Consider the following 14,124-nt stretch of genomic DNA (forward strand, 5'->3'; position numbering starts at 1 on the left):
GAGGAAGCAATGCAAATTTGAAGTGAATGATATGCAAATGACTAGCTAACACTAATAAACACAATGAATATCAAATAAAAGCAAGTAAAAGAAATGGGCCGAATGACTCGGTAGCATGAGCGATTTTTGTAATCAAAGTAAGCACAAATTGAATTTAAAACAATTAATTAAAAACCTAGTCTCTAGTCCGTCCCGGTGGTTACTCGGTTCTCATACTCAAGGTATTATTGCAAACACACACAACCATACACAATGCATTGTGTGATACTATCAATCATGCATATGCAAAGAGAATTGGGATATAAGACTTCAATTCATACATGTAGGCCATCGGGTCTCTTAATCTACGATGAACGCAAAGGGATAAGCACCTAATATTATGGATTAATGTTCCCCCTTGGGGCTTGGCTTGGCTAACACCCTAGTTTCACACTCAAAGATCAATTAACCATAACTCTCTCATGCACATTCCTAAATTAACCCAAAACTCCATCATCAATACACATAATTAATAGCTATGCTATGGAAAACTCAATTAATTAAGAAAATCATGCAATGGGTTTAACAATTCTCAATCAAACACATTAGATGCAATCCCTAGACTAGACAATCCAAAGATACAATCAAATATGTCATCTCCATAGATCCAATCACACAACCACGAAATTAAAAGAGCAAAATCAAAACTACAATTCCATGAACATACCTTGAGTAATTGAAACCAAGCACCCACCGTTTGGGACTAGAAACTAGAAAGAGAACTTAGCCACTCATCATAATGGGTATAAACATCAATTTTATAGATGAAAATCAATGTTTACAAACAAAATCACGAAAAACCAAGAAAAACTTAGAGAGAGAAGTTGAGAGAAAACAATGGAGGCAAGAACTTGGAGGAGATGAATTGTGTCAAGGAAGAAGAAATCTTAGGGTTTTCTCCCCCTTTTACCATTGAAAATACCTAACTGCCCTTATACAAACGTTCCCCATTGGTTATATACATGATTTACCCCAAATGCCCTTGAAATGTTGTGCAGAAAAGTTGCAGTTCCGCGGTGGTGTCCGGACAGGTGTCCGGACGGGTGTCCGGACGGGTGTCCGGACACTTCATGCTTCCATCAACTTTGAAGCCTCTGTCTCAATTTGTGAAGAAAGTGTCCGGACGGCACTTGAGGCGTCCGGACACACTGTCCGGACAGGTGTCCAGACACCTGCTGAGTCCCAGCTTCTTCTTTCAGCTCTAAAGGTGCCCAATTCAGTCATTTAAGCCCGATTTCCTGCAAAGCCAACGGGAAACATGTATAAGGGTAAAATTACTTTATTTAAACACAAATGAATTACTATAAACACTAGAACCTCCTAATTAGATAGTATTAGGACCTCAAAATAGAGGTCCGGTCACACCCCCCAACTTAGACGTTGCTAGTCCCTAGCAATGCAAACACTTCTAAAAATAAAATCCTAACTCACTGACGTAGGCATCACGGTTGCATTTAGCATATGCAACAAGCCTTTAAACCCCTAGGTCACCCTAGTGGACGAGTTGTAGTCTCGTGAGGGCTTATCAGAGCGATACCCACAAACACTTGCCAAGGGATCCACTATTACTTTGAAAGCACCATAAATGATTCTTAAGTTCTTACATGCAAGAAATAGAGCTAATCCCCCAATTTCCCCGCTAGTTGAAGGCATGCAAAATCTTTAGAAAATCAATCTCAAATCCCCTCAAAGATGACTAAGAACATTTTTATACTATGAAAAATATAAGTGCAATCAAGCAAGACAACTCAATACATTCACACAAGTAAAACCTTGTTACGGAACCTTTTGGTGTTCATAAATCCCCAATCCCAAATGTACACAAAAACATAAAAACATTGTGCTAAGTAAATGACTTACACAATTGAATTAAATATATGTGTTTATAAAAGATAATTTGGATGGGCATAGCTTTGAGAAAGAAATCACCTACAAGAGCAATTAATGCATCCGCCAACTCACTTGCTTACCTTGAATCAAATTCATCAAAAGGTTAAATGGTTTGTAATGTGGCTAAGGGACAAGGTAGGAAGAATTTGGAACTAGGTAACAAGTTGCAAGGTTAAGTTCAAACATGTGAGCTAAATTCTCATTTTGTCACCCCTTCCATTGCACCACAAATTCAAACACTTCTCATCCTTTACACACAAAGGATTAACTTTATTGCATACACCTCTTTTTGATTATTTTTTCTATGCGGTTTTTTTTTTTTTTTTTTTCTTTTTTTTTTTTTTTTTTTTTTTTAATGGCTACAACCACCCTCAATTTTTTTTTTTTTTTTTTTCAGAATAAGGAGGGATAATATCACTGCCGACTTATTTTTGAAGCTCCTACCCAACCTTGCAACCAAAGGTGGGAAATATTTGGGAAAATGGTTCACACAAGGCTTGTAAGTGAAATAAAAGGCTTAAAGAAATATAGGCTTATGATCACTCACAAATAAATAGGCTAGGCTCAAATCTCTCAACCTAATGAATCCATCAATCCTAAGTTCATAAGCAAGTGGCACATACAAAAATCACACTTCTCAGTAATCAAATGTAATGAATGCAAAGCTATTGAAGAACACGCTTATAAGATGTCAAATGAATAATTGGTGAAAAGAATCACCCAAAAACCCCATATATATCACGAAGAATGGCTCAAAAGAATGAGAAGGGTAAAAAGGTAATTCTATTTTCAGACAAAAGGATCCAAAAACGCAGTCATACAATTGCTTCAATGCCAAGATGCCCACTTAATCACAGTTTTGATATCAAACTAGGTCCCAATCATCCCAAGAAAGATTGATCATAGTCATCCTACTCAATCACATGCTTCGACTTCACAAAAGAAATCAAGAAACCTACTCTACACTTGCACGTTCGAACAAGAATAAGAAATTAACGTTGAAATTGGTAGTGAATCCCAAAAGCATCTACCCTTCCCTTCCTAAAGTCCATTTGGCATGTATGAACAACAAAGCACAACACAATAGGATAGAGGGTAGGAAATCATACCATACTCTTCAAAAGTGATCGGAATCGTGAGAAACGAAGCGTATCCTGAAAAAGTTAATACCAACCACACTATCCAAGCATGACACAACAAGATTTTTTATTTTTTATTTTTTATTTATTATTTATTTTTTTTTTTTAAATATTCACAAAAGCACACCAAAATAAAGCAAGTTTCACAATGAATTCACAATTCTCTCACCCCCCAACTTAAATGAGACATTGTCCTCAATGTCAAGCATGATAAACAAGGCAAGAACAAATTGTAAAATGCATTGTGAACATACAAAAACACACCAAAAATGAATGAAAAATAATCTAACACTACATATTTACAAGAGAGCTCTTTTCACGCGCACTAGGAAGGGGTGGGATCCACAAGGTCCCATTCTTCGGCCAATTCATTAAAATTTTCCAAGTATGGTTTCAATCGTTGGCCATTAACCTTAAAAGTTTTTCCACTCCTAGGATCATCAATGTCAATGCTTCCATATGGGGAAACCTTGCGGACAATAAAAGGTCCGGTCCATTTGGTACGTAACTTCCCGGGAAACAAGTGTAACCGGGAGTTGTATAAAAGAACCTTTTGTCCCTCATGAAAAACTTTCCTCACAATGTGCTTGTCATGGTATCTTTTCATTTTGAGCTTAGCAATTTTGGCATTTTCGAAAGCATCATTCCTCAACTCCTCAATCTCTTGGATTTGGAGTTTGCGATGCCCCCCAACTTGATCGGTGGAGTCATTCAAAGTGCGAATGGCCCAATAGGCCTTGTGCTCCAATTCCACCGGCAAGTGGCAAGCCTTGCCATAGACAAGTCTATAAGGAGACATTCCAAGGGCAGTCTTATATGCAGTACGGTAAGCCCACAAAGCATCAATCAATTTGGAAGACCAATCTTTTCTATTGGGACCAACCGTTTTTTCAAGAATACGTTTAATCTCCCTATTTGCCAATTCCGCTTGGCCACTTGTTTGTGGATGATATGGGGTGCCAACTTTGTGCAAAATGCCATATCGTTTCATCAAAGTTCTAACCGGGGCATTGCAAAAGTGAGACCCACCATCACTTATGATGGCTCGAGGCATCCCAAATCTTGAGAAAATGTTTTCTTTTAAAAATTTTATCACAACTTGGTGATCATTTGTTCGAGAAGGGATAGCCTCTACCCACTTTGACACATAATCCACACCAACCAAGATATACAAATAACCAAATGAATTAGGGAAAGGTCCCATGAAATCAATGGCCCAACAATCAAAAATTTCCAAGATGTTAATAGGTTGGAGGGGCATCATCTCACGTTTTCCTAAATTACCTAACCTTTGGCAATTGTCACAAGATAGACAATAAGCATGGACATCTTTGTGCAAAGAAGGCCAATATAAGCCACTTTGAAGAATTTTGGCCGCGGTCTTTTTGGAGGAAAAATGGCCTCCACAAGCATATTTATGGCAAAAGGCCATGACACTTTCAAATTCATTATTGGGGATGCATCTCCGAATCACTTGATCGGAACAATACTTGAACAAATATGGGTCATCCCAAAAAAAGTTTCGCACATTGCGAAGGAATTTGGATCTATCAATCTTGCTCCAATGAGATGGCATTTTTCCGGACACCAAAAAGTTGGCGATGTCCGCATACCATGGAGTCAATTTGGATGAGATGGCATTGGTGAGGAAGAGTTGTTCATCCGGGAAATGTTCATTGATGGGTATGCCATGTGAAATCAAATTTTGTCCGGGAAGTCTAGATAAATGGTCGGCTACTACATTCTCCACTCCTTTTTTATCTTTAATTTCAAGGTCAAATTCTTGAAGTAAGAGAATCCATCTTAACAACCTAGGCTTGGCATTCGCTTTTGAAAGCAAATACTTCAAAGCCGCATGGTCGGTGAAGATGATGACTTTCGAGCCAACCAAATAAGATCTAAACTTGTCCAAAGCAAAGACTATAGCTAGTAATTCCTTTTCAGTGGTGGTATAATTCACTTGAGCATCATTCAAAGTCTTACTAGCATAGTATATAACATGAGCATTTTTTTCTTTTCTTTGTCCTAGGACCGCCCCAACCGCCACATCACTTGCATCACACATGAGTTCAAAGGGCATACTCCAATCGGGAGTTTGCATAATGGGTGCGGTGGTTAGGGCACCTTTCAAATCATCAAAGGCTTTTTGACATTGTGGTGTCCATTCAAAAGAGACATCTTGAGCAAGCAAGTTACTTAAAGGTTTGGCAATGGCACTAAAAGAATTAATGAACCTTCTATAGAAACCCGCATGACCCAAAAAAGATCTCACATCTTTAACACATGTAGGGGGAGGTAACTTTTGAATTAATTCAATTTTTGCCTTGTCAACCTCTATCCCTTTGGATGACACAATGTGTCCCAATACAATTCCATGTGTCACCATGAAATGACACTTTTCCCAATTGAGAACCAATTGGCTCTCCTCACATCTTTTTAACACACTTGCCAAATTAGCAAGGCATTGATCATAGGTATCTCCATAAACCGAGAAATCATCCATAAAGACCTCCACAATTTTCTCAACCATGTCACTAAAGATACTCATCATGCACCTTTGAAAAGTAGCCGGAGCATTGCATAACCCAAAAGGCATGCGTCTATAAGCAAAAGTTCCAAATGGACATGTAAATGTGGTCTTGTCTTGGTCTTCTAAGGCTATCTCTATTTGATTATATCCGGAATACCCATCAAGGAAGCAATAATAGGCTCTACCCGCTACTCTCTCAAGGACTTGATCAAGGAAGGGTAAGGGGAAATGGTCTTTTCGAGTAACCATATTGAGTCTACGGTAGTCAATGCACATGCGCCACCCGGTTTGAATTCGAGTGGGAACCAATTCGTTCTTGTCATTCTTAACTACCGTAATTCCGGACTTTTTGGGGACCACTTGGGTAGGAGATACCCATTTGGAATCCGCAATGGGATAAACTATCCCCGCATCAAGCAATTTTAGCACCTCCCCCCTAACTACCTCCTTCATGTTCGGATTTAAACGTCTTTGCATTTGTCTAATGGGCTTAGCTTCCTCTTCCATGTAAATCCTATGAGTACAAACCAAAGGACTAATACCCTTCAAATCAGCAATTGTCCAACCTATTGCCCTTCTATACCTTTGCAACACTTGCACAAGTTTCATTTCTTGGGAAGAAGTAAGTAGGGAAGATATCACAACGGGGTATGACTCATTCTCTCCCAAAAATACATATTTCAGCTCACTTGGTAAGGGTTTCCTTTCCGGCGTTGGTGGATGCTCTAGAGATGATTCAAGCTTAGTCTTGGAAGGTTCTAATTCCTCAATGGGTGGGTTGAATCGTCCTATGCTATGGATAGCTAAAGACTCCAAAACCTCATTAATTTCCTCTTCCTCAACTAAAAATTGACTACCTTTTTCGCTCAAAGCTAGCACACCTTCCACCGAATCCCTAGCAAGAGTTTTCTCTAAGTTCTCCTCAACATATGAATGGATCCAATCTACTTCCCTAATGTCTTCAAACTCTCCCATTTGCTTAGACACATTAAAAATGTTCATCTCCGCGGTCATATTCCCAAAAGATAGCACCATGACACCATTCCTACAATTGATCAAAGCATTTGAAGTTGCTAGGAAGGGTCTACCTAGAAGGACCGAGATTGGTTTGCTAAAACTAGGGAGGGGCTGAGTATCTAAAACCACAAAGTCAACCGGGAAGTAGAATTCATCCACTTGAACTAGCACATCTTCAACTATTCCTCTAGGAATCTTGACGGATCTATCGGCTAGTTGCAAGGTAATTCTTGTAGGCTTAAGCTCACCTAACCCCAATTGTTGATAGACCGAGTATGGAAGGAGATTAACACTAGCACCTAGATCCAACAATGCTTGCTCAATCCTATGGTTCCCTATGACTATTGGAATGGTAGGGCAACCGGGATCCTTATATTTAGGTGGAGTGGTGGCTTGTAAGATGGAGCTTGCTTGCTCCGTAAGAAAAGCCTTCTCCTTCACATTCAATTTGCGTTTCACGGTACACAAATCCTTGAGGAACTTTGCGTACGAGGGAACTTGTTTGATGGCATCTAAAAGAGGTATGTTCACTTTCACTTGTTTGAAAAGTTCAAACATCTCTTTGTGTAGAGCCTCATTGGTTTTCTTCCCTAATCGGTGAGGAAATGGTGGCCTTGGGATACACTCTCTATCCTTAGACGTGTCTACCCTTGTCCTATGTGATTGCCCCTCACTCTCCTCTTCTCCTCTTGGTATTTTCTCACATTTTTCTGAGTTTCTGGATGAAGTGTCCGGGCAATCCAAAATAGGTGTCCGAACACTTGCACCTAGTGAATCATTTTCCTGCACAAATTTCTCCAAACTCTCTTCCTTTCCACTATTTCCTTTGTCCTTTTTCCCCACTCTATCACCAAAATTCTGCACATCGTCATTTTGATCAACATTCTCATTTGGTATGGGTCTATCCACAATGCGTCCATTCCTCAAAGTGAGGATGGATTGGGCTTGTTCATGTCCACTCACCCCCCCACTAGTAGATTCTAGCAAATTGGCTTGTTTGGATGGATTGGGGTATGGTTGAGCTGGGAATTTACCCTTCTCATATGTGGTGAGAGCTTGGGTGACCTTAGTGATTTGACTCTTAATATCCTCAATGGCCCTATTGGTTTGTTCTTGGAATTTGGTGGCCTTTTGATTCTCCCCTATTTGAGCTTGCATGAAAATGTTAAGAGTGTCTTCAAGAGACCTCTTAGGAGGTGGAATGTAAGGTTGTGGAGGTGGTTGTGTAACACTTGGAGGAGGCAATTGTTGTTGGGGTGGATTGGGGAGTGATTGGGATTGAACATTCCCATCATTCCTCCACCCAAAGTTTGGATGATTCCTCCAAGGGTAATTCTCATTGTACGAATTGTTACCTTGGTGATTGGTAGGGTAGGGCTTCCTAAAGTTCTGAGAATTGTTCCCATTGTAACCTTGCCCAAATAGGACTTCCTTACAAGCCGGTAAGGCATTACACTCATCCGTCCTATGATCCCTACTTTCACACAAAGTACAAGCAACTTGGTCGTCAACACCAACCACATTTATAGGGGCCTTTTGTGACTCTAAGGACTCCAATTTCTTGGACAACAAAGCAAGTTTAGCATGCACATCATCATTTTCATTCAACACAAACTTGCCACTAGAGCTTGGCACAACATCATGTCGGGTTAGGGGAGGAGCTTCCCAAGATCGGGATTCCTCCGCCAACCCATCAAAGAAAGTAAATGCTTCATTGGCATCCCTATTCAAAAAGTCACCTTGAGTCATAGTGGAAACCAATTTCTTCAAAGATGGAGTCAAAGATTTGTGGAAGAAATTCACAATTTGAAATTTTTGAAATCCATGGTGAGGACACATAAACAACAAATCCTTAAACCTCTCCCAAGCTTGGAAGAAAGTTTCATGTTCTTTGCAATGAAAATTCATGATTTGTGTTTGATAAGAAATGGTACGGTGGGAAGGAAAATATTTGTTGAGAAATTCTTCTTGCATTGCCGCCCAAGTCGCAATGGATTGGGGGCGCAAGTTCTCAAACCATTGTTTTGCATGATCCTTCAAAGAGAATGGAAAAAGTTTGAGTCTCAAAATTTCTTGTGTGCATGTAACATCACCAAAAGTAGTACACACCGATTCAAAATCACGCACATGTGAATATGGTCGTTCCGATTCCATTCCATGGAATTTGGGAATCATTTGGAACATTGATGGTTTAAGGCTCACATTTTGTTGGTTCGGTGGCATGATGATGCAAGAAGGTTGAGTTTGCCTTGCGGGATGCGTGAGCTCCCTCAAAGTGCGATGCTCTTGGGCATGAATGTACTCCAAAGGAGGAGGTGCATGTAAATTTTGTCCGAAGGGAGCATATTGTGGCACTTGTGGCATTGGATAATACATGGGATGCACATAATTGTATGGGGGAGGTATATGATATGCGGGAGGCATATTGGGAGGTTGGTAGACATTTTGTGGGGCAATTTGTGCCGCATTGTCTTGTTGAAGTGGTTGAGGTGCATTTTGCAAAGCATGCTCAACTTGAACATTTGGTAAATTTTGGGCATTTGGCACATTTTGGGCATCTTGCCCTTGCGCCGGATTCATCAATTCATCAATGTTCACACGTTGTAAAAGACGACGTAATGCATCAAGATTGATATCACCCCCACGTACACTCCCCGCATCACTCGCATTTATGTCACCACCTCTCCCATCTCTATTAGACCCATGCCCACTAACACTATCTCTAAGATGAGACATGATGGCAAACAAAACTATCAAATAACACGAAAGATGGCAACCAACCAAGTCAAGTAACACCAGATTTTTCAATCAACAAACAACCAAGAACAATGTCAACCAAGAACAGGAGCAAAGATAGGAATAGAATGACAATCAACCTCAGGAACAATTACACACCAAGATGTAGCAAGTAGTGATAGAAAGAAAAATGCGCAAAGCTCTCTCAAACAACGTATCACTACCAAGCAGCAAACAAGGTGGCATCCATCGCCCACAGGAATCTAAGTTAGCCCCATCCGCCAAGTTCTCCTCACAATTTTTTTTTTTTTCTCTTTGCAGCAACTACACTAAATCAACTACACTAGAAAGCAAGTAAAAGGGAGGAACGAAGTTACCCTTGAAGCGTGACCGTGCTCCTTCCTTATTTGATGGCGTTTAATAGCATAAAGCTAGCATCTACAAGCCACCCAGCTCCGTCTTTGACACTCGCTTCCCCGGCAACGGCGCCAAAAACTTGACCGACACCAAAGTGTGTGTGTGTACTTACCCCAAGTGTAGGGTATCGTCAAGTAATAAACCGGTGAGTCCGGTATCGATCCACGAGGAAGCAATGCAAATTTGAAGTGAATGATATGCAAATGACTAGCTAACACTAATAAACACAATGAATATCAAATAAAAGCAAGTAAAAGAAATGGGCCGAATGACTCGGTAGCATGAGCGATTTTTGTAATCAAAGTAAGCACAAATTGAATTTAAAACAATTAATTAAAAACCTAGTCTCTAGTCCGTCCCGGTGGTTACTCGGTTCTCATACTCAAGGTATTATTGCAAACACACACAACCATACACAATGCATTGTGTGATACTATCAATCATGCATATGCAAAGAGAATTGGGATATAAGACTTCAATTCATACATGTAGGCCATCGGGTCTCTTAATCTACGATGAACGCAAAGGGATAAGCACCTAATATTATGGATTAATGTTCCCCCTTGGGGCTTGGCTTGGCTAACACCCTAGTTTCACACTCAAAGATCAATTAACCATAACTCTCTCATGCACATTCCTAAATTAACCCAAAACTCCATCATCAATACACATAATTAATAGCTATGCTATGGAAAACTCAATTAATTAAGAAAATCATGCAATGGGTTTAACAATTCTCAATCAAACACATTAGATGCAATCCCTAGACTAGACAATCCAAAGATACAATCAAATATGTCATCTCCATAGATCCAATCACACAACCACGAAATTAAAAGAGCAAAATCAAAACTACAATTCCATGAACATACCTTGAGTAATTGAAACCAAGCACCCACCGTTTGGGACTAGAAACTAGAAAGAGAACTTAGCCACTCATCATAATGGGTATAAACATCAATTTTATAGATGAAAATCAATGTTTACAAACAAAATCACGAAAAACCAAGAAAAACTTAGAGAGAGAAGTTGAGAGAAAACAATGGAGGCAAGAACTTGGAGGAGATGAATTGTGTCAAGGAAGAAGAAATCTTAGGGTTTTCTCCCCCTTTTACCATTGAAAATACCTAACTGCCCTTATACAAACGTTCCCCATTGGTTATATACATGATTTACCCCAAATGCCCTTGAAATGTTGTGCAGAAAAGTTGCAGTTCCGCGGTGGTGTCCGGACAGGTGTCCGGACGGGTGTCCGGACGGGTGTCCGGACACTTCATGCTTCCATCAACTTTGAAGCCTCTGTCTCAATTTGTGAAGAAAGTGTCCGGACGGCACTTGAGGCGTCCGGACACACTGTCCGGACAGGTGTCCAGACACCTGCTGAGTCCCAGCTTCTTCTTTCAGCTCTAAAGGTGCCCAATTCAGTCATTTAAGCCCGATTTCCTGCAAAGCCAACGGGAAACATGTATAAGGGTAAAATTACTTTATTTAAACACAAATGAATTACTATAAACACTAGAACCTCCTAATTAGATAGTATTAGGACCTCAAAATAGAGGTCCGGTCAACTAGCAAATTGCAATTTGCTACTACGCGTATTATAGGAGGAGACCAGGCAAGAAACGGAAACAAGGTCTTGTTGCATAAAGAACCAACAACAGAAGGTGGTGTTTTTTTTTTCTCTTTGGTCTGCAATTCCACAGCAAGAAAATGCATTATTTTGAAACTCTTGGGTGATTAGGATTGTTTTCACAAAATGAGTAGATTAAAGTGATTTCTGTTTCTCCCTCGCACAAATATCCCGAACATTCCCATCATGAATGATGCTTCCCTCTCCCCATTTACACAAAAGCACAATTCTCTTCAATTTTTCATTCCAACAAGGTAATCTTGGTATATATATTTGATTACAGGGGGAGCCGGGGAGAGGATGAGAGAGGCTCGAACTCGAGACCTCTATAAGATACCACACCAATGAATGTCATTGAGCTATTTGTGGTTCTCGTCTAACATACATATTAGTGCCAAAAGAATCACAATCTAATACACCAAAACTGAATATACAAACAAACATTACGAAGCATCTTATTATATAAGATTTGCAATACTGAGGCATCTAATTTGACTTGTTCCTTCCTGTTAATACTTTCTTTTGTACTTCAAAATAGCAGCCATGCCTGCTGGCCCCCAACTAGTTCTTCGAATCAAAAAGATTGGAGGCCAACCACAAAAGAACAAAAAAAATAAGGAAAAAATCTAAAGGCCATCTTACATAAGATCGTTTTAATTAGAGTAACTTATTGATTGAAACTGGAAACTAGGAACCAGGCGGCAAAAGCTGTTGACCTCAAGACTGTCATGCATTCATGTCAAGAACTGAATAACGTCAACTTTTAGATATCAGACCATGTACATACAAAGAGATTCTTGATTTACCTGCTCAAGCGATGTACTGTCTGCTGATACCTTCCTCCCAGGATTCGAGAGTTTGATGCTGTCATAGTTGAAAGCTCAGCAATCATTCTCATCACCCCAAGTCTCCAACAACAAAAAGAACAGACAGGCAGTCATAATCAATGAGAAAAAAATTAAACCACGAATTATAAAAACAAAAAAACAAAAACAAAAAACAAAAGCTGCTTGTGTAGTTTATACGTCAACTTTTTGATTAAATGTTGGTTCACGAAGTTGCAGACAGTCCAAATGGCCTCCTTCAACATCAAAATTCAGGTAATCACCAACCCCACCTTTATTTTTCAATGTCATTCCAACTTTTACTAATATAATTTTGAAACATCACCAACATTTAAAGCCTCCTCCAAATCTAACACCATTTTAGGTGCACCAGAAAATGACACACAAATAATAGCAACCTCTAGAAACTAAGAGGAGCATTAAGAACTACAAAGAGCATGCAAATAAGCTTCAATGCTTTTGAGATCAACCCTACATCAGACAAAAACAACATATTTGTAGCTACTACAACAGGCAATGTCTTACCAGTTTTACCCCAAAACCAGGGAGCCCACCACTAATGAAAAGGACCTTAGTGGCAGAATAGAAACAATTCTAGTGATAGCTTACGAACTAAACCTGTATCTGTCCATCATATGAAAGGTAAATACAAAAAAAGGGTAAGGGTTTACTAGTTTGCCAACAGAAAAAGGCAGAAGTGGGAGAGGGCTCCATCTACAGCTTTTGATGACACCATCATATTAATGCACTTAACTTATCACCTGTGCTTCACACTGAAAGCCAATATTAGTATCTCAAGAAATAAAAAGCTTGGCCACACCTTTAAACACCTCTAACCAAAAACATATCAAGGACTTGACCGAAGCTGCCGCAGTTATCTAACAGTATCACTGAGGAACCTTATCAGTTTAGGCGATCCACTTGCAGAAACAACACAACTTGAAAGAAAGGAAACCATGGACATTGCAGACCATTAAGAGAATAAAGATATCAAAAAATATAAATAAATAAAACTGATGGTTTAGAAAGGCAGTTCGGTTCATAGGAAATAAATCACCTTTTCAAATCTGCAGCTGTCCTACCCTTAATTATGATGTCAAACAGGCTTATATTAAATATAATGAAAATTTTAAAGTTGTGTATGGTTTAACTGTTTGTTTAAACTCCAATTATTGCAGATATTTAGATCTAAAAACCATTCAACCACTCAACAGTCTAGCAATAACAATTATTAGATACTCTTGTCAAAAGTAAATGGCAGAAACTGCAGTCAATAGGATAAGTATTAGCATTTATCTTTCACTTTCTACAAGAACTTGCATATAGTTCTGTCTATTAACCATGACTTTCTACAAGAGTACAACAAAGATTCTAGGTGAATAAGCAAGAAAATTTGAAAGTTAACATCTCAAAATACAACGGGAATGATATTTGAAAAAATATATCCATCAAGGCCATATACTTACTTAAATAATCAAAACCACAATGTTCCATGGTAAATGAGCAAGGAGATTTATACTTCTGTGAGGCAAATCGACAGAAACAAGAAAGCATGTGTCTTTTCTTGTAATCCCGGTAACCAGGCAATTGAATATAACATATTGAAATCCTTTACCATGCAAGTAGGCACTCATTCATCACAATTTGACTGATAAGGACGGAAAGAAGATGGAGGAAGTTAAGTCATACCATTTTGGACTTGTAGAAGCGTAGCAGTTAGATGATCTAGATTAGGATCAAGGACTGCATGACCTCCACCTTCCACCAAAGGAACACTGTAGAGAAGGTCTGTTCTCTTCTCTAATTGAGCACCAGACTATATTAATTTCAAAATCACCAAAAATAAAAATCTAATTAAAAAATGAAAAAAAAATCTCCTCA

At 39.2% G+C, this 14,124-nt stretch overlaps 1 protein-coding gene and 1 pseudogene across 1 annotated transcript; one reads left to right on the top strand and one right to left on the bottom strand.

Moving 5' to 3' along the window:
- Window positions 1–3,250: 3,250 nt before the first annotated feature.
- Window positions 3,251–13,207, bottom strand: LOC120008660. The gene is made up of 10 exons (XM_038859051.1): window positions 13,127–13,207; window positions 13,005–13,016; window positions 12,573–12,650; window positions 12,424–12,479; window positions 12,205–12,306; window positions 12,094–12,121; window positions 11,362–11,457; window positions 7,480–7,677; window positions 5,877–7,314; window positions 3,251–5,402 (listed from the first exon to the last, which is right to left on the bottom strand). Exons 1-10 carry the CDS (start codon window positions 13,205–13,207, stop codon window positions 3,394–3,396), a joined length of 4,098 nt encoding a protein of 1,365 aa, XP_038714979.1. The 3' UTR covers window positions 3,251–3,393.
- Window positions 8,435–8,534, top strand: LOC120009991 (annotated as a pseudogene).
- Window positions 13,208–14,124: the final 917 nt, after the last annotated feature.

This window comes from Tripterygium wilfordii, chromosome 11 (assembly GCF_013401445.1).
Source record: "Tripterygium wilfordii isolate XIE 37 chromosome 11, ASM1340144v1, whole genome shotgun sequence".
NCBI lineage: Eukaryota > Viridiplantae > Streptophyta > Magnoliopsida > Celastrales > Celastraceae > Tripterygium > Tripterygium wilfordii.